The sequence below is a fragment of the Dreissena polymorpha genome, chromosome 5 (genome assembly GCF_020536995.1).
Source record: "Dreissena polymorpha isolate Duluth1 chromosome 5, UMN_Dpol_1.0, whole genome shotgun sequence".
NCBI lineage: Eukaryota > Metazoa > Mollusca > Bivalvia > Myida > Dreissenidae > Dreissena > Dreissena polymorpha.
Genome location: NC_068359.1, coordinates 83740832 through 83757162, shown reverse-complemented (window position 1 = coordinate 83757162; position 16331 = coordinate 83740832). Strand labels below are relative to the sequence as shown.

The following is a 16331-nucleotide window of genomic DNA, read 5'->3' as shown; positions in this document are numbered from 1 at the left end:
ATTGCTAATTGTTTCTCTTAATAGAGATTATAACTTTTTACAAGGACAGATGATAGTATTTAAATTTGTTTTATTGAAAAAAAGTATGCGAGTAGAAAACTGCCACACAACTATGCGAGTAAATCTATGCCACACATGTTTTGCGATGTCAGATATATCACAACCTGTTGTCAGAGTATAACTATCATTTATCATACCACCGCATTGATATCTGCCTGATATAACGTTGCCTGATATATTTTTTATATCATGGTCAACAGGAAGTTCTTATATCAGTCAATGTTTGGAGTTACGTGGGATTTTCAATAAAGTCAACAATTTCTATCAACATGGATCAGGTTCAACAAAACAAACAATGTGATACCAAGAACGTACATATTTTTTTCTAGTTTAAAGTCATAAATCACAAAAACGTTTATTTTTAAAAAATCGCAACAGCCCGCACTGCATAAGTTAAATGACGTCATCAATGGGGCAATAAATCTTAAATATCGATATAGTCATTGCACTCGCAAATGTTGCACAGAAAGTCAAGACAAATGATAACTGTATGCTAATCCTCAACTATTTAAACAAACGATTTTACACGCTTATGTCGATATTGACACCATCATTAAAATGTCAATTTCAATACACATCTCCAAAATGGCGTCTCCAAAATATTCGGTGAAGTGTGTTCTTAGATTAAATTTGTCGCTGCAGTCCATTCCTGATCTCCAATTCATGACGTTTATAATTAAAGCGGTTGTACTCTTCCCATTCGTAGTGCAAACAACTTTTTTTCTCTATACGATGTTTAAATAAGCTATTATTCGTGTTGTCTTTTCGAACGTCGTTTCTACCAATCTCCTACGCAGTGGTCTCCCTTATACTAGAAGAGCAGTGGTCTCCCTTATACTAGAAGAGACCTCTGCCTCCACAGGTTGTTCACTTTGGTCCATATCTTGGACCAACGTGATTCCATAATATTTTACTGGTTGAAAATATATTTTTAGGTACGCACTTTGTAAAAAGTTTGTTTATATAAAAAATGAAGGTGGATATGTAAAACATAAAAAAAAATAATATTGAAGAAATGAATTTCGTTTTCCCATGACCCGGAACGGTAATCAACATGGCGGACACATTGCAACATAAATTAAAATGCTGGGTTTTGCCAATCTCCACGCAGAGTTGTCGTCCCTTGCTCTCACATACACCTCTGCGAAAGGCTCAGCATTGCCCAGGAACTGGTTAAAACCGAACAAACGCATTCAAAGTATCTTTGATTTGGATTTTTTAGGATCAGAGGCGTAAAATAATGAAATACGAATTTTAAATTTACGATACATCGTGCAAAAACTTGCGAATTTTAATGCAACTCTTTGGAACTATTTTATTGCCTATTTACGCAGATGGAATCATTCCACGCACTTCACAAATATAAACAATTGAACATTTATTGAGTGACGTTAGGCATTGCTTCGACGTATGTATGTATGTAGGTTTGTTAATATCAAGAAAACCATATCAATTTTGTAATAATGCATTAAGACTGATATAAGATATGGTATGAGATGGTTTTCTTTAATGCAGTGAATGTAATGTAACCGTCGTGCAAAAGATTGTTTAGTATACGGTTACCTCCACGATGAACGCTTGGAATGATGATGACATGAATGAGACGCTTTCATAAAAATAGTCCGTTTTGAGCCCATCACAGAGGTGAATGTAATGTAACCGTCGTGCAAGAGATTGGGGTTTTGCTACACAATAAACCCGGATTTTTCACAATGTTCGTCTGCGTCTCCGCCATTTTTGTTATTATTGTCCTGTTGTTGTTGTATGTAGATGACGTGATATTTGTGGTGGCAGTGGTTAATGACCTGGCGAATGCCCAAGGGAAGTAACTGCTGTGAGGAGTTTGCGTTTCTACCAATCTCTTGCACGACGGTTACATTACATTCACCTCTGTGTTGGGCTCAGAACGAACTACTGATATGAAAGCGTTTCATTCATGTCATGATCATTCCAAGCGTTTATCATTGAGGTTACAGTATACTAAACAATCTCTTGCACGACGGTTACATTGCATTCACTGCTAAAAAGAAAACCATCTCATACCATGATATCTTATATCAGTCTTAATTAATTATTATAAAATTGATATGTTTTTTTATGTTAAGAAACCAACATACAAAATACGTCGAAGCAATGCCTAACGTCACTCAATAAAAAATATTTACAATTGTTTACATTTGTGAAGTGCGTGGAATGATTCCATCTGTGTAAATGGGCAATAAAATAGTTCCAAAGAGTTGCATTAAAACTCACACGTTTTTGCACGATTTATCGTAAATTTAAAAATCATATTTCTTAATTTAATGCATGCGATCTTAAATATCCACTCAAATATACATTGAATGCTTTTGTTCGGTTTTACCTATTTGGTAGACAAAATGGCAGGCTGAGCCTTACGCAGAGTTGTATGTGAGAGCAAGGAACGACAACTCTGCGTGGAGATTGCGTTTCTACATGTATGTCAACGTGTAAAAGCCGGATCAGCAAAATCAGCGGGAATCCGTACATATTCAACATAAAGAAATGGATTGTTCTGCAGATTTTAAGGAAAATGTGGTATGATTAACAGAAAAACAGGTTACTGTCCCGTCGTTTTGTATATATCAGGCTCGGCACGAATAAAATAACGGCTCGGCAAGCCTCGCCATTATATTATTCTAAGCCTCGCCTGATATATTTCAAAACGACGGGACAGTAACCTGTTATTCTCAATATGTCACGCATTTCATGGGAGTAAAACACATTTTATGAGGATACTAATATGTCACATGTCTTCTGAGAGTACAAGTATGTCACAGGTGTTCTGAGAGTACCAATATGTAACAGGTGTTCTGAGAGTACCAATATATCACAGGTGTTCTGATAGTACAAATATGTCACAGATGTTCTGAGAGTACCAATATGTCAAAGGCGTTCTGAGAGTACTAATATGTCACAGGTTTTCTGATAGTACCAATATGTCACAGGGGTTCTGAGAGTACTAATATGTCACATGTGTTCTGAGAGTACAAATATGGCACAGGTGTTCTGAGAGTACAAATATGTCACATGTGTTCTGAGAGTACAAATATGGCACAGGTGTTCTGAGAGTACAAATATGTCACAGATGTTCTGAGAGTACAAATATGTTACATGTGTTCTGAGAGTACAAATATGTCACAGATGTTCAGAGAGTACAAATATGTCGCATGTGTTTTGAGAGTACAAATATGTTACAGGTGTTCTGAGAGTACCAATATGCAACAGGTGTTCTGAGAGTACAAATATGACACATGTGTTCTGGGAGTACAAATATGTCACATGTGTTATGAGAGTACAAAAATGCCACAGATGTTCTGAGAGTACAAATATGTCACATGTGTTATGAGAGTACAAATATGTCAGATGTGTTCTGAGAGTACAAATATGTCACATGTGTTCTGAGAGTACAAATATGTCACATGTGTTCTGAGAGTACAAATATGCCACAGATGTTCTGAGAGTACAAATATGTTACATGTGTTCTGAGATTACAAATATGTCACATGTGTTCTGAGAGTACAAATATGTCACAGGTGTTCTGAGAGTACCAATATATCACAGATGTTCTGAGAGTACAAATATGTCACAGGTGTTCTGAGAATACAAATATGCCACAGATGTTCTGAGAGTATAAATATGTCACATGTGTTCTGAGAGTACAAATATGACTCAAGTGTTCAGTGAGTACAAATATGTTACATGTGTTCTGAGAGTACTAATATGTCACAGGTGTTCTGAGAGTACAAATATGTCACAGGTGTTCTGAGAGTACAAATATGTCACAGGTGTTCTGAGAGTACAAATATGTCACAAGTGCTCTTAGAGGACTAATATGTCACAGGTGTTCTGAGAGTAATAATATGTCACAGGTGTTCTGAGAGTACGAATATGCCACAGGTGTTCTGAAAGTACAAATATGTCAAAAGTGTTCTGGGAGTACCAATATGTCACAGGTGTTCTAAGAGTTCCAATATGTCACAGGTGTTCTGAGAGTACCAATATGTCACAGGTGTTCTGAGAGTACCAATATGTCACAGGTGTTCTGGAAGTACCAATATGTCACAGGTGTTCTGAGAGTACCAATATGCAACAGGTGTTCTGAGAGTACAAATATGTCACAGGTGTTCTGATAGTACAAATATGTCACAGGTGTTCTGAGAGTACCAATATGTCACATGTGTTCTGAGAGTACCAATATGTCACAAGTGTTCTGAGAGTACCAACATGTCAAAGGTGGTCTGAGAGTACAAATATGTCACAGGTGTTCTGAGAGTACCAATATGTCACAGGTGTTCTGAGATAACGAATATGTCACAGCTGTTCTGAGAGTACCAATATATCACAAGTGTTCTGAGAGTACCAATATATCACAGGTGTTCTGAGAGTACAAATATGTCGCAGGTGTTTTGAGAGTACAAATATATCACAGATGTTCTGAGAGTACCAATATGCCACAGGTGTTCTGAGAGTACAAATATGTCACAGGTGTTTTGATAGTACAAATATGTCACAGGTGTTCTGAGAGTACAAATATGTCACAGGTGTTCTTATATTACAAATATGTCACAGGTGTTCTGAAAGAACAAATATGCCCCAGGTGTTCTGATAGTACAAATATGACACATGTGTTCTGAGAGTACCAATATGTCACATGTGTTCTGAGAGTACCAATATGTCAAAGGTGGTCTGATAGTACAAATATGTTACAGGTGTTCTGAGAGTACCAATATGTCACAGGTGTTCTGAGAATACGAATATGTCACAGCTGTTCTGAGAGTACCAATATGTCACAGCTGTTCTGAGAGTACCAATATATCACAGGTGTTCTGAGAGTACAAATATGTCGCAGGTGTTTTGAGAGTACAAATATATCACAGATGTTCTGAGAGTACCAATATGCCACAGGTGTTCTGAGATAAAAAATATGTCACAGGTGTTTTGATAGAACAAATATGTCACAGGTGTTCTGAGAGTACAAATATGTCACAGGTGTTCTTATATTACAAATATGTCCCAGGTGTTCTGAGAGTACAAATATGACACATGTGTTCTGAGAGTACCAATATGTCAAAGGCGTTCTGAGAGTACTAATATGTCACAGGTTTTCTGATAGTACCAATATGTCAAAGGCGTTCTGAGATTACAAATATGTCACAGGTGTTCTGATAGTACAAATATGACACATGTGTTCTGAGAGTACCAATATGTCATAGGTGTTCTAAGAGTACAAATATGTCACATGTGTTCTGAGAGTACCAATATGTCACATGTGTTCCGAGAGTACAAAAATGTCATAGGTGTTCTAAGAGTACCAAAATGTCACAGGTGTTATGAAAGTAAGAATATGTCAGAGATGTTCAGATAGTACAAATATGTCACAGGTGTTCTGAAAGTGCAAATATGTGACATGTGTGCTGAGAGTACAAATATGTCACAGGTGTTCTAAGAGTACCAATATGTCAAAGGTGGTCTGAAGGTACACATATGTCACAGGTGTTATGAGTGTATCAATATGTCACAGATGTTCTGATAGTACAAATATGACACATGTGTGCTGAGAGTACAAATATGTCACAGATGTTCTAAGAGTACCAATATGTCAAAGGTGGTCTGAAGGTACACATATGTCACAGGTGTTATGAGTGTATCAATATGTCACAGATGTTCTGATAGTACAAATATGACACATGTGTTCTGAGAGTACAAATATGTCAAAGGTATTCTTAGAGTACAAATATGTCTCAGGTGTTTTGATAGTACAAATATGTCACAGGTATTCTTAGAGTACTAATATGTCACAGGTGTTCTGAGAGTACAAATATGTCACATGTGTTCTGAAAGTACCAATATGTCACAGGTGTTATGAGAGTACAAATATGTCACAGGTGTTTTGATAGTACAAATATGTCACAGGTATTCTTAGAGTACAAATATGTCACATGTGTTCTGAGAGTACAAATATGTCACATGTGTTCTGATAGTACCAATATGTCACAGGGGTTCTGAGAGTACTAATATGTCATATGTGTTCTGAGAGTACAAATATGTCACAGGTGTTCTGAGAGTACAAATATGTCACAGGTGTTCTAAGAGTACCTATATGTCACAGGTGTTATGAGAGTACGAATATGTCACAGGTGTTCTTAGACTACCAATATGTCACAAGTGTTCTAAGAGTACCAATATGTCACAGGTGTTATAAGAGTACGAACATGTCACAGGTGTTCTTAGAGTACCAATATGTCACAGGTGTTTTGATAGTACAAATATGGCACAGGTGTTCTGAGAGTAAAAATATGTCACATGTGTTCTGAGTGTACCAATATGTCACAGGTGTTCTGAGAGTACCAATATGTCACAGGAGTTCTGAGAGTACCAATATGTCACAGGTGTTCTGAGAGAACAAATATGTCATAGGTGTTCTGAGAGTATACATATGTCACAAATAAACACAAATATTTCATAAGAGTACACAATAAGATAAATTCAGTGTGTTTATATGACCATAGCCCCGTTAAAATTTTGCCATATGACATACCCGGAGTTCCTTATATGGCTTGCATCATGCGTCATGCGAAATTGGGCCTCAATACATTTCCGAACAATGTACATGTAGCTCTATTTATGCATCTGCGGCCGTTCACTTTTATAAAGATTCCATAATTTACGCTAATGAGACCTCAAAACTGTTCGTGTTTTTATAGACAATGTAGGTCTTGACCAGGCTGAGCGGTTCATAATGGCACATATAAGAGTATTGACCTCATGTGGTCGTATTAATCTAAACACTTTTGAATGTGTACTGTCATTACATTTATATATTTCATCACGTTCTAAAAAAGTGTCCTTGGCTAATATATTATTATGGTCAATTTATTTTTTAAAGGATATACCTATATAAGGTCGTTTTTAATGAAATGTCATTATATGTTGTCTCATGTTTACGTAAAGTTTTCAACAACAAAAATGAACTGTGTTACATTATTGCTTGTAAAGTACTTAATTTAATGTTCTAGATAAATGTTTGAGCAAGACAAGATGAGGTTATAATAAGTCGTTTAAAATGACGTGATGCCTGCCTGCTCGCTTTTCAAGGCGTGTTCTCATTTTTTCATAAAGATTTAAAACACAATGCAAGAGTGATATATCTTATTCCCTTGAGTGTAAATGATGGATGTCATTCTTCTAGTTCTTGTTAAAATGTTGCTGTAATATAAAAATTATGCGCGTTTCAATAACTGTTGGTTGGTTAATGTAGAGAGCTTGACTGTTGAAAAGGTCAAAGTCGCTTTAATTTTACATGCCCATGAAAGTAACTGCTAGCAAATATAACAGTTTAATAATCTTTTGTCCTATCTGAAAAAGTGGACTTTGAATGTGTTCATTTGTTTTGTTTGTTAATGCACAACATTGTTCTCAGTATTTACAACTTATTAGATTTTAGAGATTAATTTCGTTGTGTTCGGGCGCAACGTCTACTTTGCTAATATTGGCTTTTCCTTGATATGTCGAGTAGGTACTAAATACGTCGCTGGTATATAACACTTTCTCTCTAATCTAAACTAACGCTGTCTGTGTTATCAATTACCAAATTGGAGAACATTAGTGCACTTGGAATAATTATGTACTCCGCTCACCTACCATGTACGTTCCACGACCTGTTTGCGCAAGAAAAAAAGCGTTATATTTCATTGTAAAAATGAATACGCGGTATCATATTGTGTCATCTTCATTTCATCCAATATTTACATGTTGGCGATTACCTGATAAATTAAACTATTTAAGTTAAAAAAGCATCAGAGTTAATGCAGTCGAATCACAAGTCCCAGCATATTTATAAAAATATATATTCTCTAATCTCTCATATAATATGTTTTTCAAATCTGTCCAACCAAAATAAAACAGACGCACTCATTTAGGCATATGATAAACCAATTTATGCCTAGTGCACTCTCCCATCCTTCTAAATTGGATCAATTTATTCCCAAAATTATGGATGTCTAGTAGATTTATTTCTATATTTACAATATGCGGTACAGAAATTCCTTTAAGCAAACAGCGCAAACCCTGATGAGACGCCGCATCATGCTGCGTCTCATCTGGGTCTACGGTGTTTGCCAAGGCCTTTTTTCCAGACGCTAGGCATACATGGGTTAATTACCGTTATATTGTGTACATATCTGGCCATGCTATTTGCTGTACACGAATAAGAACAATCCGTTCCTACCAAGTGTCAGTATAATTATATCCTATTCGCATCAAGCAAACATTGAACAAATCGTTGAAATAGTTTATCTTTAAATAAAAATTAACAATTTCTTTTAAAATAATTGTTTTTCATTTTTTAATGCACTGAATAACGTATTAAAGAAACCTTCACAGTTGTGTAGGTTTCTATTGTTTTTATGTATGGCGTATCATCTTAATCGAGTATTTGTTTGTGAAAGAGAAAAGATAATGAACAAAACGCTTGATATACATTTACATAAGTAAATACTATAAAATATACAACTACAACTCAATAACAATTATGATGTTGAATAAAGCAATAATTATCGGCTCTTTATCGTTTTATAATAAGTAGTGTGCGGATGTTAACAAGCACAGAACAATTGCTAGTTGTTCGTCGCGCAGAAAAGGTATCTGCCGTTAATCGGTACACACAGATTGTCGACTGTTCACCGGTTCGGAATACCTGTCGACTGTTCATGGATCGACAATGGTTGCAGGTCGTTCATCTATCCTGAATACTTTAAAATCTTGAATACTTATCGTCATAAAATGTCGTAGTTTGATAAAAGTAAATGAAATCGTTCAAAACAGTCGAACATTTACTCCACATAAAACAGGTGGGGAATATGCGGCGGTTATTTTGCAGAGCGTTTTTGTCATATTAATGGATCGGCCAACTCACTAAATCAACGCACGTGAATGCCCCGCGAATACTAAGGATTTGACAGCCAATCTCGGCCATTCAGCGGTCCAGTATCCTCCGCATCATTTCTTGCACCTCCTTCGTGCTTCGCTCTGTCTGCGCGCGCTCAGCGTCCATGATGACGTCATTGGAGTAGATCTTCCCAGAGCGACGTGTGTCTAGCCTGAAAGCAAACCCAATACCACTCAATCAGTGTGCGGTATAAATTTGCTTAAAACCGAATGTAAGGATATAGAGAGGGTAAATTGTTTGTCTTATATAACACTTGTTTAAACTACTTTTATTAGTTTTATGGAAAAAAAACTTCAAACTAAAAAGCTTGTGTTGTGGATGCATACCTTTACATTCAATTTGACGGATCGGTTGTATGGGTTGTTTTTAATGTTAATTTCGCTTGTGTATGAGTTAATAAATTTGAGGGATTCCACGAGTAAAGTGTATGTTTTTTTCCCTTGTGTTTTTATTTATGCTTATCCTTTTGTTTGGATGCAGTTGAGTGCTATTTGTGTGCATTTGTGTGGGTTTGCTAAAGCGTGATTGTTATGTTTTAGTTATTATTTCTTTTGAAAATTAAAGTGTTTATGTAAATTTGGTTGTATTTTTTTCATGTTTGCTTTGTTATGTGTATGTTTCTATTAAGTCGTGTATTTGTCTGCTTACGTACTTTTTTGTTTCTGTATTAGTTGAAGAGGGTGGAAATTTTAACAACTTCCTACCGAAATGTTTTGATACGGTCGTTCTCGCCACACACTGCTAGAAGTTTGTCCTTCTCTCTGAACGTGATTGTGTCTGGTGTGAAGCCCACGTGTCTCCAGGACAACAGGCTCTTGACCTTTTCACCCCGCACCGTGACCTGGTGTAGGATATCAATGGCGCCTTTCTCGTTTCCTAGGACAACAAAGACATATTTTATGTTACTGGATCACGATGATTTTCAGAATATCAGCCTGTTCATTTCAAAAACCTTCTTAGTAAAGTTACAAGAGCTCATAGAGACGGTTCCATGGTCACAGAATAAAATTTCATATTTATTTTTAACATATAATTGAAATTATTTTAGACGCGCGTTTATTGCGTAATTATGTATGTAAGTCTCCGCTCAAAATAGCCCTCGAACCGGTTTACAACACAAAGCTATGTTTTGACCGTTTAATGCGTTGATCCCAATTGTCAACATATAATGTTTATAGTTTGTGTCCAGATACATAAGTAGCGGATATGAATGTCTTGAAATCGAATCTGGAGTTTCATCTTCTTCAGCATTTAAATACAAAACATGTGACGAGATCATAAAAAGCAGATTTTTACACACAAAAATATGCGAATACTATTCCTCAACGTACCGCATACATAAAGGTTTTCGTCCTTGTCTACAAGCAGGCCATGCGGGATTCCAATGTCCTTGTATCTGTCAATAAATAGTATCATGCTCATACTTCCTCGTGAAAAGACAACCATCTAATGATCTATTAAAATCAATCAGTTAAGTGATTGAGGTATTATTACTAAAGCCGTGTTGAGAAAGAAAGAGCAAGTGAATAAAGCACCCTTTTTGGACAAACACATGTCTATCAGTGGTTTGTGCATAAGTTCGCATATTTAAAAGCCAAAAAAAAGTCATTTACATATATTTAAAAACATCGCCAAAATGTAGGGTAGGTAGTTCGTCAACACGTTTTGTCGCTCACAATTATTTTACGCTTCCCAATTTAACAGGAGTGTGTGTTTACATTCAGATATCTTTCACATTTGTATTGAACATTTTTATAAATGTTACTTCATTTTAAAGGTAATTCATCTTCAAATGTACACAAAAAGGTTCTTAGTTTTATATATTAATTTGTGTTTCTTATGCATTTTTTTCGAAAACTCAACATCGAAAACAAAAACGTAGAAGGTCGGTTGTGTAAGTGACAACAATTAACGTTTTTACGAAAGCTTTTACGAAGTGGGTGAAACATGATTTTTTAACGATCAAGTGCTCCACGCTCAGACATTTCTTTGGATCAAAAGAAATGTTGTCAATGTCCACGCAGAGTTGTCCTTCCTTGCTCTCACATTCAGTCTCTGCCATCACAAGACATTCGTACCAGATTAGGTATGATTTTATTGTATTGATTTAATTTTTATATTATACATATATAATAATATATTATTGTGAAAATAGTATATAAGTTTAATTCAAAATAAATAAATAATTATCTAAATTTTAAAAAAGTAAAAAAAAAACAACGGTAAAATTATTGCTAGGCTATCATGGTTGCTTATGAAGACAGGAATTTGATGGAGCTATGCTTGTTCCCGTCAGATCTCTGCGCAAAGGTTGGAATGTTGTAAGTCAATCAAATCCATCTACCCACATAATTTTGTCTTATGAACAAGTGTGTTCATTTGAACGGTTTCAAGGCACGGTGAACTAGTTCACAGACGAAGGTTTTATTTATATTGTTTTAAGCTTTGTAAAATCACTTGCTTGTGAAAAATTGAACAGAGCTGTTTAATAAATATGACACGTTGTGTTCGATGTTATTTATGTTTCTCGTTGAAACATAAAATATTATTTTTAAATAATAATATAGTGAGCGTATTTAGGAAGATCATCCAATAAATCGTAGCCTCGATAATATCGACAATTTAGTAGTATCTTCACGATTCCAACAAAACGTGCACAGAAAGAGATCAAAATAAAATAGTAGTTAGGAAATTAACACCATACCGGAATATTTCTTGCCCATCAGGAGTGATGCACGTCACATAGTTCTTCATCGAGTCCGAGATGACCAGATTGTGCGCATGCGTCACGGCGATGTGGAAGGGCGTCCCAAACAGAGACATCCCGTCGCGTCCGAACTGCAATGCCTGAAACAAGTGGCCCGAATTCATAAATACAATCCACCCTGCATGAAGGTGTGGGGAGGGGTATAAGAGCAAACTTACAGTTCGTTCGGCTCACGAATCACACTTCACAATTGGGAAAACGTGCCTTATTAATTTGATGAACATATGACGTCCTTCCGCGCCTTTGTCTGGTTTTTATTGGTAATGATTATTAATTTATTAACTTGTACCTTTTTGAATGGAATAATCAACGAAAAAAACAACAACATATTATTTAAAAATCCGTGGAATATAATTTCGTATCGAGACACTCTACTGTTAGATTGTTCAATACATATATCACTCTATCATACCCGATATTACCATTTCCCAGACAATAACGCACATATCTTTGTGAATCGGCCTCTTAACCACACAGTCAGGTATTTTATTAAGACTTAAGCAACAGTACATCCTCGCAATATTTACATGCACGTTATTGTCTGTCACGTAAATAGTTATAATCAAAGCGCTGTAGGCGCTGAAGGCCTGGGCTAGATTTAGAGTGCTTAGGAAGAAGTATTGTCCGAATTTCTCCCTTTGTTCGAATTGATACGGATTGACCCTAGCGGTTGAGTGCAGAAGCTCAGAGACTGTAAGAAAAGACAATATTTGTGTATAAACTACAGTGTACAAAGACGGTGGAGGACTACACGATACTGGTGGTGGGAACGATAACTTTTTGTTCAACTCTAAAGATCAAGTAGAGGTTCGTCTACATAGGCGGTGAAGATATACAACAACAACATGGCCGCAAAAAACTTTTATTGTTGGCGTCAAATAAATCACTTTCAATAGCCTAAAATAGCGTTTTATTACATAATAAACAGATCATGAAAACACTCATACTTCCTATGTATTAAATGTGTATACAAAAGAAAATTCACTTACTCTGATAAAGAACGGTGTACAGATTGTGTTATTTGTAAATCGTAGAACTTTTCGCGCTCGATTTGCTTGATTTGCGCGCTAGATCTGCGAGTGAAATACCATATCCGGTTACTTCGTCTATTTCCGAGAATGATCGCAAATATTTGTTGTTTATTTTCATTTTCTTTTTTTCTGGAATGTCTTGTTAACACAAAATAAAATAACAATATTTTAAAAACTGTTAAGAAATACAATATATTATGTCTTCAAAAAATGTATCAGAAAAAAATTATTCTTACTGTCTCCGTAAAAACATCTTTTCGGCCTAGACCGTTAAGTGAGGAACTTATTTTCGCATGAATATGCAAACAATAAAAATTATGTCGTAGCAAATCCCTAGCAAGACTATTATTTTATATAGTGATGTTCTGTATATACAAAGCGGTTTATTGAGATCTGCGAAGAACTAATTTTATTCTGCATGAATTAAGTGGTAAATCGGACTTTTGGGAATTTGGATTTGACAGCCAGCCAATTCGGATAGGCTCAGAAAATTTGTATCATTACTATGGCCTTGGGGCTACGCCCCAGGCCAAAAACCAAATATCATATAGTATATATACAATAGTCATTTAATAGTATACATACACTTTTACAATACGTTACCTTTAAGTAGTTACCGTCGGTGTCCATGAAAACCAGCTTGGTTCCGACGCCGACAACGAGGCCCTGCTTGTACGCCGCTATTCCGTAGCACCAGGCATCCGTGCGCAGCTTACGGCCCGGTGTGATGACGCGGTCCTCCACGTAAAACTCCATGATTGTTTTGTCGCTGGGGATCGTGACGTAGACGTCACTGCCTTCACGGTTTGATGAGTGCAGGCAGAGCTCGTGGGGGTTTCCTGATTGAAATGTGTAATGTTACTTGTTAACCCTTTATGCCTAGTGTCTCAAAAAAGGCCTTAGCATGATGCGGCGTCTCATCAGGGTCTGCGCTGTTTGCTTATAGGAAATTCTGTAAGAAATACTCTTAATATAGAATTAAATATACTAGTCATCCCTAATTTTGGAAATAAATTGATCCAATTTAGAAGGATGGGATAGTCCACTAGGCATAAATGGGTTAAATTGCTTCAAACCACGTGTACTGGTAGAACGACGTGTTTTATTATCTGCCAGTAAACGACGATATCGATCTTGAAAATACTACTGCAGTACCCTTGATTTACACACGAAAACTTTATTGATGCTAGTTTACAAATTAATTACATACTACATCATAAGTTTCGTGGTTGTATATAAACATGATTATTATAACGAATTATGTATGAACACATTTGTTTCAACTACAAAATAGTGCTACTAAAATATGGAAGAAAATAATAGATATTTTACTGTTGTGCGCTCAGGACATATGCATTGATTATACGGCAGCTTTGAAATTATAGTTTTGTTCTTAGTGTGTCATAAAACATAATCAGCGAATGTCTTATTTCACTTTCATATGAAGTTACAAATGACGCACTGAACCAACATAAACGAGCCCCTTTATGGAAAAAGCTGTATGCATGTGGGCGTCGTGTGTAGTAATTGTCCTGTGCAGTGCACACAGGCTAATCAGCGACGACACTCTCCGCGTTAATGGAATACAAAAACCCAGTTTGGGCGGAAAGCGTGTCCCGGATAAGCCTTGCAAACGGCAAATCTTATATAAGTCTAATTTGACACGATATTTTACGCACCTTCATGAAGCCAATTTTAACCAGAACGAGTCTCAAATCTTACCCGGTAGTATAAAATGTGCGAGATACTGGAATGTGGAACTGAACAGCTTCAGACTCTGGTTGGCCGTGTCGCATAGCAACAGTGAGCCGTTGGGAAGAAACTCGGCGCCGCGGATCCTGCACTCCCTGTGGTCCGCATAATGCACCTTCACGTTGTAGATGCCCGTGTATGTTGCTTGCTTGAAATTCACGCTCGACACGGTCCGTATCACCGGCACTTCGGTCTGCAAAGAAAAAAGAGAGACGTATTTGTTTGAGTTTGCAAATATTTCATAAATAATCAGTGCAAGCAATGATAGTTACTAGTAATTTGGTCACGTCAAATTGATAGTGTATGATTACATTCAAGTACATTAAACAAAATTCCTTACGACTGTAACGAAATAATTAGACTCGATATTTCAAATATAACAATAACTTCAAGACACAAAATATCGCGATGTCATGGAAAACAGTTTGCACTGCCGGTACTATATAATAGGTAAATTACAATATACACGTACATATATAGATTTTGAGTACCGGAACTTAAATTACCACTTGGTCGATGTGCTCAGACTTGTAGTTCATCTCCGGCGCTTGGAATTGCTCCATCCGGGAAAAGAAGGTGGCCGCCGGAATAGGCGCTGCTTCTGTCTTTTTCCGGTGGATTTCCTTTGACTCCGGCGGAAGCGGGCCTTTCTGTTGCCGCTTCCGACGGCGCCGGCGTGTCGTTTTCGAGGGCGTCGATTGGCCGGAACCCATAGTCATATATTTAATTAAATTAACGGCAACGCAGATGTATTGTTGTTTTCACAAACAGTTGCTAAAGGCGTGTTGCATTGCGTTATTAAAGAGTAGGTCACGTGAGTTGAACTAAACATACCAATTGATGTTTTATGAGAACGCGGATTGTCTCTGGAGACGGAAAAGTAAATGTATTAACATCGCGATCAATTAGAATGTTTGCAGTTCTTTTCTGAAATTAATGTATCACCAGACAATTCTTTGTACAACTTAATCGTTAACAATTATGATAAAATATGTGTTTAACGTCATTTTATTTAGAATTCCCCTTTATCGCTGGGTCACACAACAGATGCAGCCTACAATTGCTGACTACATTAACGCTGTGCAGAAAATCTGTTCACGGCTGTACCGGTACTGTTATTGCTGATGTGTTATTTTTGTGTTGTTTCATGTGTTGTTGTAGTTGTTGTGAGTTGTTGTTTGTTTTCGTTATTTGTTATTCTGGTGTTGATTTTGTTTTTGCTAAATGCTGAATTTATGTTAGTCTCATTTCCATTTTCTTTTTTAAATCACAGAAAGCATATCCGTTTAACAAACGAGTTAGTTCAATTACATTCACTAATCGAAATATTATATTGTCTTTCAGTTATCCAATATGCATGGTGTAAATCCTTTACTGAAAATATAAGGCACCAAATCGTTAAACATTTCATTACTCACAAAACAAATTGTATCTAACAGTATTTGATCGTCAGTACACACGTGAAGTTCTCAATTAGATATTCAGTATACCGAATATTCATTGTGCGTTCTCGTGTTACATTTTAAGCGAAACGGAACCGATCTTTTGTTTCAGTAAAACTAAATGTATATAATGTTGAACTTGTATGCTTGCAAAGCGAATGGCTATTTTGCTGTAAAATGGATCGCAGACATTTTTGAACCATTGAATTTGTTTTTAAAGCCAAACAAATAACTCGCTATTGTCAAAACATAAAAACAAATTACTAAGAACACTATCTAAATTATTTAACAAAATAACCAACGGTTAAAAT

The 16331-nt window shown here is 36.3% G+C and overlaps 1 protein-coding gene across 1 annotated transcript; it reads right to left on the bottom strand.

Annotated features, from left to right (window-relative positions):
• Positions 1-8944: 8944 nt before the first annotated feature.
• Positions 8945-15948, bottom strand: LOC127881496 (uncharacterized). Its single transcript, XM_052429403.1, has 7 exons — positions 15085-15948; positions 14549-14771; positions 13430-13665; positions 11733-11875; positions 10360-10424; positions 9733-9904; positions 8945-9179 (listed from the first exon to the last, which is right to left on the bottom strand). Exons 1-7 carry the CDS (start codon positions 15295-15297, stop codon positions 9056-9058), a joined length of 1176 nt encoding a protein of 391 aa, XP_052285363.1. The 5' UTR covers positions 15298-15948; the 3' UTR covers positions 8945-9055.
• Between the last annotated feature and the right edge of the window lie 383 nt (positions 15949-16331).